Source organism: Epinephelus fuscoguttatus, linkage group LG15 (genome assembly GCF_011397635.1).
Source record: "Epinephelus fuscoguttatus linkage group LG15, E.fuscoguttatus.final_Chr_v1".
Lineage (NCBI taxonomy): Eukaryota > Metazoa > Chordata > Actinopteri > Perciformes > Serranidae > Epinephelus > Epinephelus fuscoguttatus.
The window spans coordinates 24,434,711-24,456,456 of record NC_064766.1 but is presented as its reverse complement, the minus strand read 5'-3'; the positions used below and the strand labels follow the sequence as shown (position 1 = coordinate 24,456,456).

The 21,746-nt window shown below is 42.4% G+C and overlaps 1 protein-coding gene across 3 annotated transcripts in view; it reads left to right on the top strand.

The window, feature by feature from the left end:
• Positions 1-18,431, top strand: part of LOC125902063 (low-density lipoprotein receptor-related protein 8-like) — a 156,936-nt gene extending 138,505 nt beyond the window's left edge. Inside the window, exons 14-18 of one of the 3 annotated variants that reach the window (XM_049598161.1) lie at positions 5,283-5,424; positions 6,207-6,359; positions 10,021-10,308; positions 12,742-12,810; positions 15,783-18,431. In XM_049598161.1, the coding sequence (XP_049454118.1) occupies positions 5,283-5,424; positions 6,207-6,359; positions 10,021-10,308; positions 12,742-12,810; positions 15,783-16,123 (993 nt within the window). In that variant the 3' untranslated portion in view covers positions 16,124-18,431. Of the gene's footprint in view, positions 1-5,282; positions 5,425-6,206; positions 6,360-10,017; positions 10,309-12,741; positions 12,811-15,782 lie in introns of all 3 variants that reach the window. The other 2 variants (XM_049598162.1, XM_049598160.1) reach the window with 2 other exon arrangements.
• The last annotated feature ends 3,315 nt before the right edge of the window (positions 18,432-21,746 follow it).

Here is a 21,746-nt window from a genome sequence, read left to right as displayed (position 1 = left end):
TCTACATCTCTCTCATTAGCCTCATAGGGGCCTGCAGTGTGACTGGGAGTCTGAATGTAATGACTGTTAAATTCAATTTACTGTATGCTCAGTTTTTGTGTCTGTGTGTGTGTGTCCTTGTGTTTTCCCTCGTGGAACTGACTGGCTGAGCATACTAAACAGAAGACGGCTAAAGGGAATAGAAAGCCGCCTAAAGCAACACACACATTCATGTTTTTGGTCATCAGTCAGCTTCCCTGTGTGTGTGAGTCATATGTCATGGCCAGCACAAAGAAACTTAAATCAAATCTGCTGCCTTGTGGTTTCTGGACTGTGTGTGTGTCTGTGCCTGTGTGCATGTTTTTGATTACTAACACTAGTCTGGCTTGTCCCTGATGTTGCCAGTGCAGCAGAGTCCCAGTCTGTTTCAGATGGGCGCTAATGACATCACCCAAGTGGCCTATTCCCCTGTGGGACTGAAGGGGAACTGATTTCAGTGGGAACAGAGATGCTGATGTCATGCAGTAGCAGACCAGGCTTACAAGCATGCATTATTTTTAAATATCCACTTCGGTTTACATTTATGAGCCAAAGGGTCATGAAGGTGACTTTTTTAAAGTCAAAGCACAAACACTGGATTTGGATGCAGTCAAACATGTGAACAGGGATAGTGGAATTTTTGGTTTTGTCAGCCATGTAAACAGCATAGTAGGGATATTGTTTTTTTGGAATAAGTGCATGTAAACAAAGTCAATGTTAGGGCTGCCCCCAACTAATAATTCTCCTAAACAATCAATAGTCATCATTTTGGGCCATTAGTTGACTAGTCACCTGCATGTTTACAATGTTAATTTAGTTATTAATTATATATTTTGGGCGGGGCAACACAATGGTTTGAGTTGAAGGTGTGAGAAAGAATAGTATCAGTAACATTGTTAACACTGTGCTACATTACAGAGAAATACAAACCGTACTAATGAACCTTCATTAATATAGGCCTATATTTTATCTACAAGTGCACGTCACACACTGAGCGATTTGGTTGACTATTGGGGGCAGCCCTAGTCAATGTAGTGGAATAAAAAATACAATATTTGCCCCTGACATGTGGTGGAGTAGCAGTATAAAGTAGCATGATGTGGTACTACTCACAGAAAGTACAAGTCCCTAGAATGTTTGACTTCAGTACAGTGAGTAAAATGGATTATGGGTACATACCACCAATCTGTTGTTTCTCTCACAGTTTTAACCTTTAGAAAATACCAACAGAAGTAAGCTGTCCAAAGCATAACCTTGAAGATTTTTCTTACTGTACTCTGCTGTTAGTTCACCCTGCGGGCATAACTGTAGTTCAGCTCACAGAAATGATGATAAATTCCCTCTGGTGTAATACCTAATCGATCCGGGGCTCCTCTGCTCTCTGCCCTGTTGTGACAACAAGGTGACCTTCTTGTTCAGGATGTTCACCAGCCCTGTGTTATCGAGTGGAGCCTGTTGTAGTATACATCACATTACCATCTCTTTCTGACTCAATGACTGACTCATCTCAAATGCACACACATACAGCGCAGAGTGGCGTGGTGTGGCGGGGCCTATTGTCTCCTGGAGAATAGCCTGTAGTTTCTAAGGCAACTGGAAAAAAAAAAAGTCAAAATGTCTTTTTATACTGTCGAGAGTGAGCTGGGGAAACAAAGCAAACAAATCAATTAATAAACAATGAGCGTGGTTGAAATTTACCGTTGAGCTGCTATATTCTGATCTAAATAGGATGTGTGTAAATCATTTAAGACCTGACATTGTAACAAACCAGAAAGGCACTTGAAACCTATGAAAATAAAACTAACTGATAGACTGAATCTTCTTCTACAACAAAGTGTCATGGGCCTATTTATTGCATGCCTGCTGCTTAATGTTGCACTGATGCCCCAGTTGAATTAAAACAAGTCTTAGTTACCATTAAACCGCTGCATTTGCATTTCCTTGATGGATTCATCGCCTCATATTATTTGCAACAATAGGCAAATTAACGCACTCTCTCTTCTGCAGGAGATAATGAATTTCACTCTGTGTGGCAACAAATATTTATCAGTGCATGTTTCACTTGCCCTAATTTTCTCTCTATTATTTTTCCTCAAATAAATTAGACTTGTGAGTACTCTGAGCCAAGCCTTTATAGCTGTGAGCACTGTGTGTTCTCCTAAGCATGCATCTTATGTCTCTGCTTCTCTCTGTTTTTGGTCATTTTGTTTCTTTTTGGTAATATGTGCTCATGTTTTATGCCTTTGTCCCTGTGTTTCATTCACCGATATTCTTTCACCTGAACATAAACATATTTTTAGTACAGTGTCTTTCAAATTTTCAAAGATTCCTTACATGCATGCCTTTCAGAAACTCTAATTCTTTATCAGCAACACATTTTGCTGTTTACTGTGTGCTGTGAAATGCTGTAAAATGCTATAAAACACATACAATTATTTCTCCTTACGTTTAGTTAACTTGACATAGCAAAATCATCTCCACAAAAATGTTGAGGTTTCAAATGAAAAGGTCCAGTTTGTGCTCCATGAGTGTAACAAGGCTAACGCTGCATTATGAATCACATATTTCTGATTTTTTTTTTTCCCAGTATGTGCCGCAGCTGCCCAAACAAAGTATGTATTGCTGAATGGAGTATTCATACAATCAGGATACATTACTTATTCGTAACACTGTGCCTTGAATTTTGACTCTCTTGTTCATGTAACCGTCACAATGTGTAAAAAGAAAAAGTATGCAATGTGGAATGCAGCCTTTATCACTTAACGTTACCTTGTAAATAAATTAAAATGCCATTCGCCAGACTCATGAGAGAATGAAGTCACCCTGGAGAGCTCTGCTGTTGTTACTTTGCAATGAATGTAGTGTTTACTTCATTCATTTTCCGCAATTGCTTGTCCTGTTAGGGGTCGTAAGGGGGGCTGGAGCCTATCGCAGCTGACACTGGGTGAGAGGCAGGGTACTCCCTGCACAGGTCACCAGACTATCACAGGGCTGACACATAGAGACAGACAACCATTCATGCTCACATTCACACCTATGGACAATTTAGAGTCACCAGTTAACCTGCATGTCTTTGGACTGTGGGAGGAAGCAGGAGTACCTGGAGAAAACCCACGCTGACACGGGGAGAACATGCAGACTCTGCATAGAAGGGCTCCCTCACCCTGGGTTTCGAACCCCAGCACCCCTCTTGCTGTAAGGCAACAATGCTAACCACTGCACTACCATGCCGTCTTAACCTTTAAGTCATAATAGAATACATCGTTTATTGTTTGCGATTGATTGAGTATAGATATTGCGGCTTTTGTCAGCTGTCAATGAGCCATCCGTCTGCAGCTCAGACAATTGCCCATATCTTCCAATGCACAGAATAGGACACCCTAGTATTTTTGGAATGATGCGACTGACAGACATTGTCATACTACCAATAAACCCAACCGAATTAATATTCACATCATCATCAGAACAGTTCACATCAAGCAAAATAAATGATCAAGGTGATGCAGGCACCAAACAGGTGAAAGACATAACAGGGACAACACTATGTGGGAGACATGAAAGGTGAAAAAAACAAGTGACACAAAAGACAAACACAGGTATATTTGCATACTAGTACAATGTATGTTGAGGGCGATGAATGACATTTTTGTGTGTGTGTTTGTGAGTATGTGTGTGTTGATGAAGTTGATGAAGCAGTAAAAAGGCGGGATGAGTCGAAACAAGAGGAACAGGCAAAAAGGGGAGAAGTCAAAGGTATAAATAGGTTAAGCAAGGAAAAGAAAGACAGAACAATAAATAAATGGGTAGATACGTACATAAGATACATAAAAAATAAAATGAAATAAAAGAATTTAAGTTTTTTTAAGTTCTCCTAAGTGCTAATATCATAGGCAACTGGACTTGTTTGAGTTTCTTGAAGACGTTTCACCTCTCATCCAAGAAGCTTCTTCAGTTCTAAATGACTGGTACGAAGTTGCAGGCTATAAACCCTGTGTGGGTGGGAACCCTTGCAGAGTCGTAGAGCTCATGTGACCCCTACGACTCTGCAAGGGTTCCCACCCACACAGGGTTTATAGCCTGCAACTTCGTACCAGTCATTTAGAACTGAAGAAGCTTCTTGGATGAGAGGTGAAACGTCTTCAAGAAACTCAAGCAAGTCCAGTTGCCTATGATATTAGCACTTACGGTTTCTTGAAGACGTTTCGCCTCTCATCCAAGAGACTTCTTCAGCTATAAACAGACTGCGAATAGCGCCAAGAGGGTCATGAGCCTGGTGGGATAGCTCAGGGCTTCTGCCCTTCTCTATCCATCATTGGTGTCTCAGTTGATGGCAGGGGTGGAAGGAGCAAAAGGACCTTAGGGGTTAGAGGACACGTGTGGACCAAGGCACAAAACATGAGCAGGACAGAAGAAAGGGGAGTGAAATACAGAGAGAGAGAAGACTTGTGTGTGTTATTTATGCTGATGTATATGTATGCATGTAGTTGATGTTAGGCAGCAGTGGTGGAATAGTGTTCTATACGGGGAAGAGTTGATTACTTGGTGGATCTAAACAGGCTGGTGCAGAGTCACAGGCTTTAAACTCTGTGTGGGTGCAAACCCTTACAGGGTCGTTGAGGTCACATGTGAGTCGTTGACCCACTCGGCCATCATGCATGTTGTTAGGGTCAGATGGGACCAGGTGTGAATGGGTGTGAAGTCGTCTGGGGAGGGATCCCAAGACTGCATTGTGGGTGGGTGATAAGTGGTGTCCTGAGCCACTTCTTTCATGCCTCTTTCAAACCATCTGTCATCTCTGGCCAAGATGTGAATATCGCTGTCCTCGAAAGAATGTCCCTTTTCCTTAAGATGTAAGTGGACAGCCAAGTCTTGACCTGAGGAGCTGGCTCTCCTGTGCTGCGCCATGCGCTTGTGGAATGGTTGTTTTGTTTCACCAATGAACAAAATTCCTGGTTTAAATCCTGTGACTCAGTACCAGTCCTTGAGAACTGAAGAAGCCTCTTGAATGAGAGGGGAAACGTCTTCAAGAAACTCAAACAAGTCCAGTTGCCTACGATCTAGTACTTAAGATTACCATGACCTGGATGACTGAGAATCTTCACCAACATCTTTAACAAAAGATGTTGTTTTAAGGCTGTGTCCTTCACAGGTTACCACCCACGCTGTTGGAATTGTTGTTTTCCAATATGTACTCTTCGGTTTAAACCCAACCCAACCCTGACTAACTTCTTCTTATATTAAGGCAGTGACTCTCTGTGTTTCAGGATCGAATCTACTGGACAGACAGAGACAGGGCCGCGGTCTTCATGGCCAACAGGCTGACTGGTCAAGACATCCACACACTGGCTGAAAACCTCAACGACCCTCATGACATTGTGGTCTTCCACCAGCTCCGCCAGCCACAAGGTGTGTGTGTGTGTGTGCAGTATGGGTCTTTGCATGTTCATCTGTGTTCACTCTCCTCCCCTCACTGTGATCGTGTGAGCCGAGTCGCATCTCTGTGACCAAGTTTCCTCAGTGGATCCATGTCATCCCAGGCACATGAATAAATGATGGTGAAGCTTGTGACTGTGGTGGAGTGATCAAAGCATTGGGAGCAGGAGTACATTCACACATCTGTCAAAACCCTGCCTCCAGCCCGGTTTTCTCTAACAGGACAATCCAGATTTGAGCTGAACTGAACAGAGCTTTTAATCATGAATGTGATGGCTGTGTATTTCCTTTCTTGTGTGTCAGTTTCCATATCTATCTCTGCCTGTCTGTCACATTTTATTCTTTCCATCCACTGCACAGTCTGTGCCCATTTTTATTTTAATCTTTCACTGTGTTTCATCACCGTGCGTCCAATTTGATCCTCATACATACCTGTCTTTTCTAGTTTGTGGCCAAACAAGACTCTATGATGAACACAGTGGGGCTGCACCTGGCACAGCAGCACAGGAAGTTTCTGTATGATGCCAGATTTTATTCTTTGTATTCTTTTAGATTTTGTTTACGCACTGTAATGGGCTTTGTTCAAAGGGAATTCAACAGTGTTCACAGCGGGGAACAATAAAGTGCAGCAACTTCTTCTGTCTCTCTCTGACTCTCTGCTATCTCCCCGTGTTGAATAAGTGATAATCTTATTTATATAACCATAACTGTGTAATTCTCCATGTCTCTCTCTTTCTCTCTGTCACTGTCTCCAGGCCCAGACAGCTGTAATCTGGGCAGTGTGGCCAATGGAGGCTGTGAGTACTTGTGTCTTAAGGCTCCACAGATTACCGAACACTCACCCAAATACACCTGCGCCTGCCCTGACGGCCAGGACCTGGGGCCTGATATGAGAGGCTGCGTGCCAGGTGAGCATGTTTACGAGCGTTAATTGAGAGTATTAAGTAATCAATAGCACCTAAAGGGATTTGTTGGGCAGAGCACACACAGTGCTTACTGTGTGGATAATCAGATTCTCCTTCGCTTAAAGGAAGCTCTTATTTATTGTGTGTTGAGTGCCATCAGAGGGGACACTTGAGGGATTTGGGGCAGTTACCTGCCGACAAATATACCCGATTTACATCATGTTATCTTGCATGTTTTTAACCATCAATCAAATCAAAATAACTTTATTCATCCATGAGGAACTACATTTGCTTAAAAAGATCAGTGCATTCGTGACACATAACCGGACACACGACAAACGTGATTTGACAACATATGGGCACGTCAAACTGGTAGGAGGCCCTGGGGCAGATCCAAAACACACTGGAGATATTATATGTCTTATCTGGCCTGGAAACACCCTGGGATCCCCAAGGGGGAGCTGGAAATCATTGCTGGGGAGAGGGATGACATGCTGCCCCCGCGACCCGGCCCGGGATAAGCAGATGAAAATGTATCGACAGTGCAGCTACCTTGGGCTGACCTCTAGCTCACCCGGTAGAGTGTGTGCTCCATGTAAGCCCTTTCCTGCTATAAAAGCCATATGGCATTTAGAAAAGCCCTTGAAAGGGATATTCACCTTACAAAATGCTTTAAAATGTCCATATATAAAGTTGGGGTTGAAAGAAATTCGTAAAAGGCAAAAATACACCCTCCTCCTACAGCTACTACAATGCTGCAGTAACTGACAGGGGGTCTCTGGACCTGCTTTGCATCCAGCAAGGAGGTCTGTGGCTGCAGGGAATGAGGCGGAGGACACACTGGGATTAGAGGAGCTAAGTAGCTAACATTAGCTACATAAATGTGAACTTGAAGCCACCAGTTAGCAGTAGGCTAAACTATTAGCAACATCTTCTTTCCATCTCTGAAATGCTTTACCGATGTTAACGTGAGTTTAGCATTGTTAGCACCATGCTGGAAGAGCAACTTTCTGAAATGACCTGTGATTGGCCAAAGTCTCCCATCACTGGCTAGATTTTCTAAAACCTGAAAACAGAGCCAAGAGGAGGCGCAGAAGTCTTGTGTTCTCTCAGTTCACATTAATTACAATACCCTCAAAGTTTACTGATTTTTGCTCAGTGAAGCACAAATGACTCTGCTCCCCAGCTTTAAATAATAAAATGTGATTTATATTACAATTCTATATTGTATTGCCACCAGCTCAGTATGAATACCTAATAATCTTTTTCAAAATTATTTTACCTGCTGTTTCACATTGTATTCAAGTAAGCACTGTGCTGCCTGACACTCGGTGCTGTTTGGAATTGATTGTTCATAACTGGTGTAATGCGTCTTATCACAGAGCTAACACAAGAGAACAATGGGATGTAGTAGATCAGGTCATGTTTTATTTGTGGTAGGTAATAATTGATGATAAATAATTAAATACGCTCGCTTCAAGCAACATAATTATTAACCTGTGAGTAAAAAAGATGGTTGCTAAGCAACACATAGGGCGGAGGATACAATAACATGGAGCACTATGCAATGAAATGCAATCTAACACCACATCTCTGGAACAGATACTACAGTTGTTGTATTACAGCATTATCCTCTCGTGCCACAGAGTTACAGATGCTTTAACAGAAGATCAGTTTTACTCACCATAATTGCAAACAAAAATGATTCTGACTGAAAGGAGGTTCATGTGCTTCATTAGACCTGAAGTGCACTGCTGTGTAAGGAGTTCATGTTATTGTGTCCACCTTCTTCAAAGGGATAGTTTGGATTTTGGGTTATACACTGGGTTATATGGGGAACTTATCTGTAGTCAGCGGACTACATACAATAGATTGAGGTTGGATCACCGCTACTTTTGAGAAACAGGAAGGAGTATCGACCGATCCTGCTCCAGTCCGTTCTGGTGAAGAAAGAGCTGAGCCAGAAGGCAAAGCTTTCAATTTACCAGTCCATCTACATCCCAACCCTCACCTTTGGTCCCGAGCTCTGGGTAGTGACTGAAAGAATATGATCGCAGATACAAGCAGCCAAAAGGAGTTTCCTCCGTACGGTGGCTAGACTCAGCCTTAGAGATAGGGTAAGGAGATTAGACATCAGGAGGCAGCAAAGAGTAGAACCGCTGCTCCTTCGCATCCAAAGGGGTCAGTTGAGGTGGTTTGGACATGGAAGTCTCTTGTTAGAGGTGTTCCAGGCACGTCCAACTGGTAGGCCCAGAAAACGCTGGAGAGATCTGGCCTGGGAACACCTCAGGATCCCCCAGGAGGCCCCGGACAAGTGGATAAGAAAACTTTCAAGATTATTTCATTTATGTAGCACTTTACAAGCAAAACAGTTTTTGAACCAAAGTGCTCAACAAAGACCGATACACCGATCAGCCAAAACATTCAAACCACTGACAGGTGAAGTGAATAACTTTGATTATTTTGTTCCAATGCATTGTTCTGCTGGGAAACCTTTGGTTCTGGCATTCATGCGGATACCACCTGACATGTTCCACCCACTCAAACACCATTGCAGACCAAGTACCCCCCCTCATGGCAACAGTACTCCCCAATGGCAGTGGCCCTCCCACCAGGATAATGCACCATGCCACACTGCAAACATCTCTCAGGAATGGCCCAAGGAGCGTGACAAAGACCTCAAAGTGTCAACCTGGCCTCCAAATTCCCCAGATCCACATGCCATTAACCCACCTCACAACCCACTGGACTAAATGGATCTGCCGCCAACGCACTGGTGCCAGACACCGCAGGACACTCCCAGAGATCCTGTGTCCATGTTTTAAAAGGCCAGAGCCAAGCGTGAGCAGATTGGGACCTGGGAAATTTAGAAGCCAGGTCGACACCTTGAGCTTTTTGTCACACATAAAAGCACATAAAAATGGATCTTAAGGTGCGTCTTAAAAGCATCAACACACTCAGCTTGTCTAACAGCCTCTGGCAGGCTACTTCAGAACTGAGGTCCATGAAAAGGCTCAGAGCCAACATGCCAGCAGATCTGAGTGGTCTGGTTTAGAAGCAGGTGAGGAGCTCAGAGATATATGTAGGGGTGAAACCATGGAGAGATTTATAGACAATCAGAAGGATTTTGAAGTGCATCCTGAAATGAACAGGGAGTGAGTGTTGGGATGCAAGGATAGGGGTGTCGCGGTCTCATTTGTTAGACATTAACACGCAGGCAGCAGCGTTTTAAATTAGTTGTAAATGGGAGATTGCAGTCTGAAAAATGGCTAGATAGAGTGAGTTAAAGTAGTCCAGCCTGGATGATATTAGTGCATGTATGAGTCTTTATAGATCAGTGGGAGATAGGAAATGCTTGGAAGATGGTGGACCTGACAGCAGAATTTACCTGCCTGTTTAAACTCAGATTGCCATCAAATATAACACTCAGGTTCTTAGCATGTGGTCTAATGCAGGCTCAAAGGTTATTGAGGTTCTGGGCAATAACAGTGGTATTGTGTGGGGGGGCAGAGAGTAGGATGTACAAGGTCTTATGTCTGACAAATGAATGATGATTTCTAGTCAGCTCATTGATGTAACCAATTGTTTTTTTATGGATCTTACAACAATAATTCATTTTTTCATGCTAAAGGTTTCTGTGATGCTCTTCCTTTCTTTGCAGCAGCACCAAGAAACGACATGACCCCGACATCCTCACCTCCTACTGGATTTACACCTGGCACCAGAGTGACTGTTGCGGAAGACTTCCCACCACCCTCAGGGGGAGTATCACAGGCGGACGCCACCCCCCACTTGACCACAGCTCCCTTTGGTGCCCCTGAGCCTCTCACACCCCTCTCCACTCTTAAGCCTTTGTCGTCACAAGAGTCAAAGGCACTGGGATCCCACTCCACCGCCACCGCTATGGTCATGTCCACCACACCTGCAGGAGACAGCAGCGTCTCTCAGCACTGTAAGTGGGCTGTGAATTCAAAATAATCACCTTTTGTTTGAGTCATTTTATTTTTATTCAGTCATCACACATAATACAAGTATAAACAATATTGAAAAAACAACAACAATCTATGTATTAAGGAGTGACTGAAAAGGCTCAGGCGGAAGCAAAAAGCTTATTCTCTATATGTCTATCTTACATTCTTTGTAATTTAAGCTACCTTCTTAAAAAAATCGTTCACACTGAAAACCCTCAAAAATAGCTTTGTAAAACAATTCTTTTGAAAACCAACAACAAATAACATGTTTTTTATGTCTCTGCATTGGCGCTAGCCATGGCCGAAGGCATCATGTTTTCGAGTTGATCGTCTGTCCCATTCTTGTGAAAGCAAGAAAAGAAAGCCTTGAGAGAATTTCTTTGTTTTCTTTGGCACAAACGTCCCCTTGGACTCACCATAAACTGATTAGATTTTGATGGTCAAAGGTCAAGGTTACTGTGACATTGTCTGTCTCATTCTTGTGAATGCGATATCTCAAGAAAACCTTGACAATGAATCTATGAAATATCCACTTCTGTAACATCATGTAAACAAAACACTGTACTAATTAGATGTGCACTTATGTAAACAAATTATGTAGGATATCAGCTGTGCACTTGAGATTTTACTTAAGACATAACCCACTTAAAAGATAGGTGAGTAGCCGACTTGTTGTCTCCCAACGTTTGTATTTTTTAAACAGAAAACACCTGTTTTACATTCTGATATTTACTTGAAATGACACACAAGTAGCCAACAGCAGGTAGATATTAGTGAACGTTCAGCTCCAGTTTGCAGGTAAAATTCGGGTCACCAGTTAGCACAAATGTTTACAGGTTGGGTGGGGCAGATTGGCTCTTGTAATGGGTTGGGTTGGTGCAGGTTTAAAAAAAAATCCTGATCCCTGCATCACTAGTAATCACAGATTCCTTGACGTCTGTTAGGGACCATGCAAGAAGGCAACAGGGATGCAGGAGTCGTTGACAAAACCGTGGGTTTTTATCTATCCAAAAAATGCATGAAAAATTACAAACCAACAAGAGGTCAACATAACATAACTATTCTCAATATAATAACCAAACAAGGTGTTAACTGAACAAACTGTCCTGTCAAAATGACACAAGAGGCAGCATATAGTGGCTGGGCCAAACCAAATAATACACAAGGGGTGACCAAAATGGACAGCAACTACAACTAAATACAAAGCAAGACTAACTAAACCTAAGTCCCCCCCCCTTGAAATGGCAGCATATGATTTGGTCCAATGAGTCGGCATCATGATTTAAGAATCCTCCGCCCTCAGCCACACCTTTTGCTCCACCAGGAAGGGACCTCCCCAAACAACTACGGAAACTAGAATAGAATATGTACACATAAATTAAACAATGTCAGGTCAAAAGCAAATAAACAGATTCTAAAACAAACTAATGGTGTGATGTTAATGGTTTAGGTATTGTTGACTGTAAATGAAATTAACCTGTGTAGGTAACAAACTAATGACTTTAAAGAGTGTGAACTGGGAAAACATTACCATGTGTGGCTGTAGCCATCACAGTCACATTCTTACATTCACTTCAAGAATTCCAGCCCTGTGTGATTAACACTTTTCACGTGACCTCCAGCAGGAGGTGTCCTCTTGAGTTTTAAAGGGTAGAGTGGCACATTCAGGAGTTAACAAGAAATGGGGCCTTTTCTCTGATAAAGGAGCTCTTTCACCTGAGCGTCCTCATCTCCTGCCAAGCACCACATCCTTATTTTTATCTTATTCACACTCATAATGTAGCTAACAACCTCACCCTCAACGTAATGATGACATTAAAGTGAGGTATCCGCTAACCCCAACAACCAGGCTCGACTGACTTTAATAGGACTGATGGATGGCGCCTCGTCACCTTGAAAATGTCGCCTTTCCCGCCATAAATTGTGCTGTATGTGGGACGCAGATTGTGCAACCGCATGCATGCATTTGTGTACCTGCACATAAATATGTTAGTAAGTATGGGATATGTAAATGAGTGTGAGGTGACATTGGAGCCTGATGAAGCCTGGATGGATGAGGTGTGGAGTAGAAGGTCAGGGGTAATGTCAAGGTCACACTCCAGCAAATGCCAAGCAACTCATCATTTTCCTCTTCCTCTTTCATTTTTATTCCAGCCTCTTTCTCACTATCTGTCTCTCTTTGTAAAACACTCACCACCATGCACGCATGATCAGCCGCTCCCCACTTCTCTCTTTTATCTCCTTTCTCTTCCACCAGCTCTCCCGTCCTGCCTCCTCTGCTTATCTCTCACTCTATTTCTCACACATTTTTTTTTAAGTCCTGTACGCCTTCTCACTCTTGTCCTCTCTTTCGCTCGGCTGTCTTCTCTGACTCCCGCTCTAACTCCGCTTTCTCGTTCCATCTCTCTCTTCAGCTGGAAGCGAGCATTTCCTCCTGGGCGAGAACCTGACAGTGGCTGTTTTGGGAGTGGTCATCCCCATCGGTAAGTCACCGGAAGCCTTCCTTGTCTCTGTGCGTCTGTCCACATTAAAGGCCTGCAGGGCTGCGTAAAAGCTGCTGTCTACCTGCTGCCTATGGCCACTCTGTTTGTAGTCCATTCACACTGACCCTGCTGTGGCAGGATGAGAAGCCTGGCCCACAGGTCTTCCTCGCTGAGCCTTCTCAGGAGTCATTTTCTGTGCGTCTGACATTGCTGCCACACTGCATTATTCACTTCACACTGTGTTGTTGTGTTGGGTTCTGCCTCAGCCAGTCTTGTCAGTAGGCCTTTTGTCTCTGTGTGGTTAGCATACTAATAGTGCAGCAAGAAAGCACATAAAGGGCTGGTGCACCTAAATTTGAATTTTGAATTTTGAAATATTTTCTCACTTACCCTCTGTGGTATTAAGCCATCCATATAATTTGTGGGTTTTATTTGCCCATGTTTTGGGCATGCGATTTAAGTGCATGATCAGCCGTCTCACATGGCACTATGCAGTTTAAAGTGATAACAGTTGCAGATTTATCCCGCAAAATTTTTGGTAATTTTTGAAACAATGGGTCCTTGATTTTAGATGGAGGCAGACATAACGAAGGGTTTCATTTTAAGCGGTTAACTGTTGATTTTGGCAGTTGATATGACAGCTGTAGCTAACAGATTTGATCAGCTGTAGCCAGAGTGGGAAATAAACTTTTTAAAATGCACCTACCAGCCATTAAGAGATATTAAAAATCACCAGCCACAGCAGTGTGCACCATCTAGTTATAGCGGGAGCTAGCTAGTGGTGCCGCTCATTTAGTTATTACCGCCGTAACACCGTCCTGACCTGGAAACATTGTGCCCACCCTCAGGTGTCGCTCAAGATCACCCAGGTCACAAACTCACTTCAGCATTGTTGACAATGTTATCTCTGTTAGCAACATCAGTATGGCTAATGGTGCTAACCATGCTAAAGAGGTGTTTAAGCACAGAATTTAGACATTTATTCACTGGGACTACCTGAGAGAAGACCAGAGGGTGGCTACCATATTTCCACAACAGTGGTAATCCCTGAATGAGCTGAACTGCTAGCTAGCTCCCCCCTAGATAGAAAGCCAATGCTAAGGTTAGCAGTGGAATCCAGAGGATGGGCAGTGGGCACTGTGTTTCCACCTGTTAAAATGGCTAGTTGGCTGTCTGCCAGCAAAGCCAACAGAAAATGAAATAAAAGGCAAGACATTTACACAACAAAACTTTAAAGTTTCACCACCTCTTAATGGAGAGCGCTTTGAAATGCAGCGCTAAAGCTAACTGAGTCAGTGGAGTGCCAGACCAAAAGGAAAGGCCTCTTGTATTTCACGTCCTTTTGCTTTTTCTTTTTTTTTCTTAAAAATGAACTGATTAGCCACTGGTTGATGGGTATCAAAATTATCCAAAACTGACAATCCTAATTCTGATATTAGTACATACGACAGAGTCTGTTCAGTCTGTGAAAAAAAATCAGGTTCCTCTGCCTCCTCGTAGTGCTTCAGATGGCATTTGCAAGAAGTCCCTAACAAAGCTTCAATCACTGCTGATGAACAGAAATAAAAATATATTTTTTATTAAAGTTACCATATGAAGCTTTAAAAAAATAATACTTGATGGCTACATGATATCATGCTAAAAGAAGATGGCCAAAAGTTCATGTCTCAGCAGAAAGGTCAACATCCTTTCCAGACTCCAGTTGATGATGCTTCTAGAAGACATGTAGTAAGAGCTGCCGTGAAGAGCTGGTTAGTCCAGGTATTTTAAGGAAAAACGTTATTTGTTCTAATGAATGTCTGGCCTCATAGCTTGCATATTGGTTGTATTCTCAAATAGAAGCCTATGTTTGTAGGATCAGGACTCACTAATGTGTTTGGCAATTGTAATGATATTTCAGCTAACACTGGCTGGGGTTATTGGAGTGTGAAGTCTGATAGGAATGACGATAATTGGACAATCACCGTTAATTTTGTTTGTGGTGCTCAGAGCACCCAAAAATTAAATTAAAAAAATTCAACAGCAATCATGGAACTGCCCTTTTTAAGAGGAATATTTGATTAAAATAATACTTTTCCAAGGGATTATATTCTCTTGAGTAGAGCTGGTCCTTCTTTGACATTTCTTATCCCAAAAAATACTTCCTGCTGAGACCCGAAATTTTGTTTGGTATGCATAGTATGGGCCAGATAAAAAACTAAACATTGTAAACGATAATTAAGTCTCAGTGTCCTCAAATGAAACAATAATTAAGTCCCCAATGTCGTCAAACAAGTTTCAACCATACAATCAAGATCGGGTTTTGTACCTTGTCCATGTTTGTGTCGGGATCGGCTACAGACTGATTGGCAGAGATGGCTGCCATCTTGTTTTTACATATTTATATGTGGAAAATATTACCATAGACTCTTTGGTGCATCTTCGAGGTATGAACAAGTAAAACCAATGCAACACCAGAGAAACAAATTGAGTCAGTCAATTAGTTCAGATGGACTGTTCTCATTATGAACTACATAAGGTGAACAGACAGCAGAGAGAAGACGCCATGAAAGCTTTATTGGTGCTTTATTGGCATAATTTAATAAAGCATTATTAGATTACATTGCTTATTCAAGGACACATTTGCAGGGGATGCCAGGAGATTGTGATGTAATGTGATAGTTAAATTTTTACTCCCTGAGGACAGTTTAAAACTAATTTACTCCAAAGCCTGGCCACTAATGGTGCTTCACACCGCTGATTTAGAGTCTGTGTTCAAAGTCCGTTGGTTGGTGTTTGACCCGACTGTGACCCAATGTTTAGCCGAGCCACCCACACACACAACCTCTCTGTCGCTGCCCCCCGCCCTCTCTGTCCCCCGCATGCCTGTTGTGCTCCTCTCCGTGCCTCTCATTTCATGCCATGGACTCGTTATGCCTCGTTAACGCTCCCCCCTTCCCGTGTCCCTGCCGCTGTGTGTTAAACGCATGCAGTTCCTATCGTTGCCACAGTGGTGTTCGGCCTGGTGTGCGCCGGAGTCTACCTGGTGTGGCGCAACTGGCGGCGCAACTCCACCAAGAGCATGAACTTCGACAACCCCGTCTACCGCAAGACCACCGGCGAGGGCGAGGAGGACGAGATCCACATCGGGCGGACTGACCCCATGGGACACCACACGCACCACCACCCGTACCCGCAGGGCGTCAACATGGGAGTTGTAGGTGCAGGAGGTGGCACCTGCCCGCAGTTCATCGCCTTGCCACTCGGGGGCAGCATGCCCGATCCGGGGACTCACTGGTACACAGAGCAGCCAATGCTCTCCACCGCGAAGTGACCCACCAGAGCGGATTCAGGGGGAAGATGGCCGCTCAGGCACACGCACACACAGTGAGGTCAGGGGTGACTTGGACTGAGTTTGCAGAAGGTACGAACAACATATCATCAAGTGTTACATGCAGCCATCCACAGCCATGTCCTATGCCAATGTCCATTTGAAAAACAGCAGATTTAATAACAGCATTCTTACACAATAGTTTCATACCTTTCCTGTGCTGGAGCTGGATCCACTCTTTCTCCAGTAGATGCTGAGAATGAATTACAGAATTATTATTAATGTGTTGTAATGTGTTCCCAACATTGACCTAACCTGGAATATGGAGTCAGACTGGAACCTGTTATTGAGTCTTTTGCATTGATAACTAAGTGTGGTGTGTGCTGTGTGTCTTATATTTCATGACGGGGCTAGTTAGAGGTTCTGTTTTGTCCTTGATGTATTAATTTGGGTTTTGTGTTATTCCTGGTGGACCGTGGAGCTCTGGGAACGCTGTTTAGGGAGGAGGAGCTCTGAAACTGGGACAGCAACTGCGTTGATGGGACAATCTGTACAGATTCATGTTAGAATCACAAATGTCATGTATGTAATCACTGGAGCTTTCTGTTGTAGTTTTCCTGTATGTTTTTTTTCTTCAAAATGTTTCCATTCTGATTGATTTCAGAGAAAGGTTACCTGCCACGTTACGTGCTCTCTCTATGGTTCAGAGGCGAGCCTTTAAGGGCGAGTTGTCTAACACAGTCAGTGCAGTTGAACACAGTCGATTTGAGGGGAAATGTTTTTATTTGACCTCCATCACCCCAGAGTTTTGTGAGAGTGCAGCAGGTTTGCGGACTGGAAGGAAGAAAATGGAGACATGCAATATTTAGAGCGATGATCGGAGAGGATGTGAGGTTAGAGGGAAGTGGATTTTTACACAGGAGTTGTGTCTTATTGTGACTTGTGTAGATGTTAAATGGTTTGAGAAAAGCAATAGACACCAGCGTTTAGTCAGGCTGCAGTGTTTTGTGGTTGACAAAAATCCTTGAGTGTTAAGAATTTTATTTGATCACCCACTATTTGACTGTGACAGATGCGCACACGAACACACACAGGCTGCAGTGATAGCGAATTCACGCTGCTCTCCAGAGGACGGAGACAATGTGCACTTGCCCTCCGAAAACACAAACAGCATGCATAATTGCTCACCAGCTGACAATGCAGCCATTCATTGTTGCAGGCATACATGTAGGCACGCACACATTCACAGAAGCAAGCTGGATGCCACAGCCCACTCCCCTCCTCCTTTTCGAGATGGCTGATATCTGAGCAGACAGTTTTGGATAGTGCCATGTGGGAGGGCCCAGCTGGTGGCTGCGTGGTGAAAAAAGACCTGTCATCTGATGTAACCACAGAAAGCAAAAATCCAACTCTGATGTAATGAGGTTGTCCCATCAGTGAACATGTTTCATGCCGGTTTAGCCCCGTCATTAACACTGTTACTTCATTCATGAACCTTAAAAGTCTGTGTGTGTGTGTGTGTGTGTGTGTGTGTGTGTGTGTGTGTGTGTGTGTGTGTGTTTGCGTGCGTGTTCGTTATTATGCATGTGAGTGCTAACGTTCATCCCACAGCCATATTTGAACTGTTTTGTATGCTCTTTGTTGCACAACCCTCTTAGAATGCCTTCTGTATTGTGAATTGCATGGAAGAGAATCATGTACGAAGGTGTGTGGATACACAGGTGTGTGTGAGAGTGTGTGTGTTGTATGTGTGTGTGAGACACTGGAGAAGCTTTGAGGGTGCTTTTTGATTCATTGATTTGTAAATATTGTTTTCATAAGGTTTTTGATAATGTATTATACAATTATGTAAAAGAAAAGATGTACATAAGATTTTAGATAAAGTGTCGACAGGTATATTAATTTATTTGTATAAAAGGAGAGCACTGCATTCCCTGATTGTAAGAAATCCGAATTATCCACCAAAGTGGTTTGTGTTGTTTCTTGCTGTGCACCATTTAGCATCCTTTTTGTGTGCAACCCCTTTTTTTTCTTTGTTAGCCCACGTAAAACATGATGTCCCCTGCGGAAATACTCCCACATCTTTGCAAGGCTTCCCAAACCTTGGTGTTAATGAGATGATTGATTTTTTGTTTATTTGTGCCTTTTTGGTTACTTTTTCATTTTCCTGTAGTATTTTTCATGAAGCGGACAGGGCTCAGCCAACTTACTGTACATGCAAAGATAAACTGTATGAAGACCAAACTGGTTCCACTTTTTGATTTTCTGTAATGGATTACTTTTGAATATCTCTATATATTGATATATAAAATCTGACTGAAAATTTCCCTCATGTGTGCTGTTTCATTTTCTTCATCAAAATATCAGGTATCACTCATATCACAGTCCTACGGCTCAGAGACACTACTGCTGTGTCATTGAAGATCTGCAAATTAGCACATTTCATTTTTCAGTGCTTTTCAAACAGTTGTTTTAATTAAAGCAGCACTTGTCTTTTTATGTTAACAATGGATCAATGACTGTGTTTAATGTGAATAGTTTTGTTCATACTGACAAACTCACTCAATGCTACACAGCTTTAAGCCTGTTTTAGCTCATTGTTTTGGTTTGTTTTGGCCCACAAATTTACTGTTTGGCTCTCACCAAAACTCCATTTGTGAAGAAGCTAGATGTGAACCAAATGTAAGCACCCTGCCCCGAACCAAAGGGCAGACAGACAACATTAGCAACGAGCTAGTGCACATAGATGAGTATTTAGGAGCTAAAGAAAAGGATATATCCCCCAGTTTTCGAGAATACTGGACTTACATACAGTCTGTCACCCCAATTGAATGTTAATGTTCATATTTCTGCGTGTCTACTGGATTCGTAAATAGACACTTAAGCTTTACCAGCCATTGTTTTTAAATGTCAAATATTGACTGATTTTTGGCTTGTTGTGGAACGCTGTCCCCAAATGGTGAAAAATATCCTCATGAATGCAGCGTTGAAGACAAGATCACCTTGCAAAAAAAACTTCATATCCTTAATGACAATTTCTATGTCAATTACTCACCCTGTGTTATGTTGAATTTGAGAAGAAAACTTTGTATTCTGGCATGCCTCCACGTTGAACAAAGAATCCAAAAATGTAAAAAAAAGTCCAAAAGTCACAGAGGGCTGTGTTTAACAACTGTAAAACTGTATCAAAACATCTGCTTACAAACTCTTATACAACTCTTACAGTGTAATCCAGGTCACATTTATGCAGTCGTGTGCTCAGTACTTCTGAACATATACATTTTTGTTAAAGCCTTAGTTCTTGAAGCACCTACGCATAAACTGCAGGCACGCTACCCATCTGTGCGTGAGGCTGTAGAAAACCTGTTTAAGTGTACACTATATTTAGAATATTCTCTGCTTCTTTATATTGCCAATCAGACAGCCCTTTCCGATGGGAAACACAAGTGAAAGTTATCTGTGCTCCTTTCGAATGTAAAAAGTAATAAAAGTAATAAGACAGAAGCTTCTGCTTCTGCACCCAACAAACCACTTTGGTTTGTTGGGTGTTTTAAAGGGTCACTTGAGATTTACTGAAGTCACACTGTAGGAGCCAGAATATGTATGTAGCCTCTGTTGTTTAGTATTTGTTTAGGCTGCGCACGTTTTAAACAAATAATTGTGCAATTGGTTTCACATTATTTTACCTGTTCATTCACTGGAGTGGCAGCTTTTTAGGTAAAGATGGTGAGTTTTCGGCTCTGATATTTTCACAGTTACGAGCCTACTCAGCCTCTTAGCAGCTTTTGTCATTGAAGTCGCTACACACACAGTAACACAAACAAACTAATTATTGAGGCAGTGGTAAAAACGCAAATCCTGTGTTCAGCGAGGTAAAATTACTGTTTTTATCAAAGGAGTGTGGTGGCTTTGAAGACAACAATTTAATGGCTTTATTTCCCAGTTTGTAAAGGCTGTATGACAATAAGATACAGCAGTGAAAATATTCTTAAAATAGGGTACACTAAAACTGATATTGATTTATTTTTAGGTGGCTAAAATATGTTTTGTACCATCTCACACACGGACAATATACGCAGAAGTGTTTTAGTTACCAAGGTTTTAGAAAAAAGTCATAGGTTTGGGAAGTACTGAGTGTACAATTGAATACATGAGACTTGGATTATACTGAATGAGTTGTGTGAGAGTTTGCAAACTTATAGTTTTACTGTGGTTAAATGCAGCCCCCTGTGACTTCAATTCATTGAGAATTTTCTACGTTTTTGGATTCTTCGTTCACCTTGAAGACATGCGAGAAAAACTATGTTTTCCTCATGAATTCAACATACCTTGGGGTTAGTAACTGATACATAAATGATCATTTTTGGAGTGGAGTATTCCTTTAAGACAACAAGCATGTCTCCTGATAAGGTATAGTGTCCTTAGTGCTAACATGCAGCACAGGTAAAGCCAGTAAACTGACTGAATATCAGTAACAGCAATATCTACCTCTAAGTTTGATAACATCAGCTGCTAACTGGCCCAGTGTGGTTGTTGTAGAGAAAATCCCCTGGATGTATCATATTCAGCAAGGTCTGTTTTACTGCTTATGAATTCAGGTTTTTCTTTTCATGTTAAAGTAGATAAGAAGCTACTCTCACGTTACGTTTAGAGTCCATTCTGACTGAGCCACTTTTCACATCCATCCACTTACAAAGTGATTCATCAGCAGATAGAAAAGCAGTCGTAGATAAATCCAGTCCATTATCATTATTAAACTGAAGCAGGGCAAATGCCTTCAAACTCTTCCTTTTTGTGCCACTAGCCATTAGGATATTGTGTAATAAGTATTTTTTATTAGTCCAGCAGATCCTGCAGCAGACATGTAGACGTCACAGATGTTTATTGCTGCACAGACGCTGAGATGAAAACCTTAACTCACTGTGGCGTGACGGCCTGTTTGGGTGGGGGATGGTGCGTTTATACCTATATGTGGCCTATAAATGCATATGAATACATTTTGTTAAAATGCTGTAATCCTGTAGTTCATCTATAAACATGGGACATCCATTCGGGGAATACTGATTTCCATACTTGACTCACTTTATTGTGTTTGTCTGCTTATATTCATATATATGATAGAGAAGCAGCTGATTCCATCTCCGTCTATCCATCTCTCTCTTTCTGGGGATATATATTTGCTCAGGGTCATTACAGCACCAGGACAGCCAGTCAGCCAGGCTGGAAAAAAATCCTCAGGGGAAATGAGGTGGCTTCGCTCTGTCAGACAGAAATCCAGCCTCTTCCCTATCCTCACACTCAATCCTTTTTGTCTTATCTCACCAACATAATCTCAAGTCCTTGCAGGAAAACTAAACCTCTGTCCCTTACTGTTTCCCAGGGGGTTAGAGGAACAAAGGCCCCTCAAACACATCTGCTTTCACGCCTGACTGAGGCCATACCAGCTGCCATACAGTCAGACTGCAGGTGAATCTCATTGTGTCCTCTCTCACAGTGGAATTAGTACAATTCGGTGGGTGTCATGTTTATAATTGTCTGTCACACTTGAAAGGGATTAGATCTAATCCCTTGGATATGCTCATTTTAGAATTCCAGATTTATGTGTATTGTTGCTTTCTGTATGTGT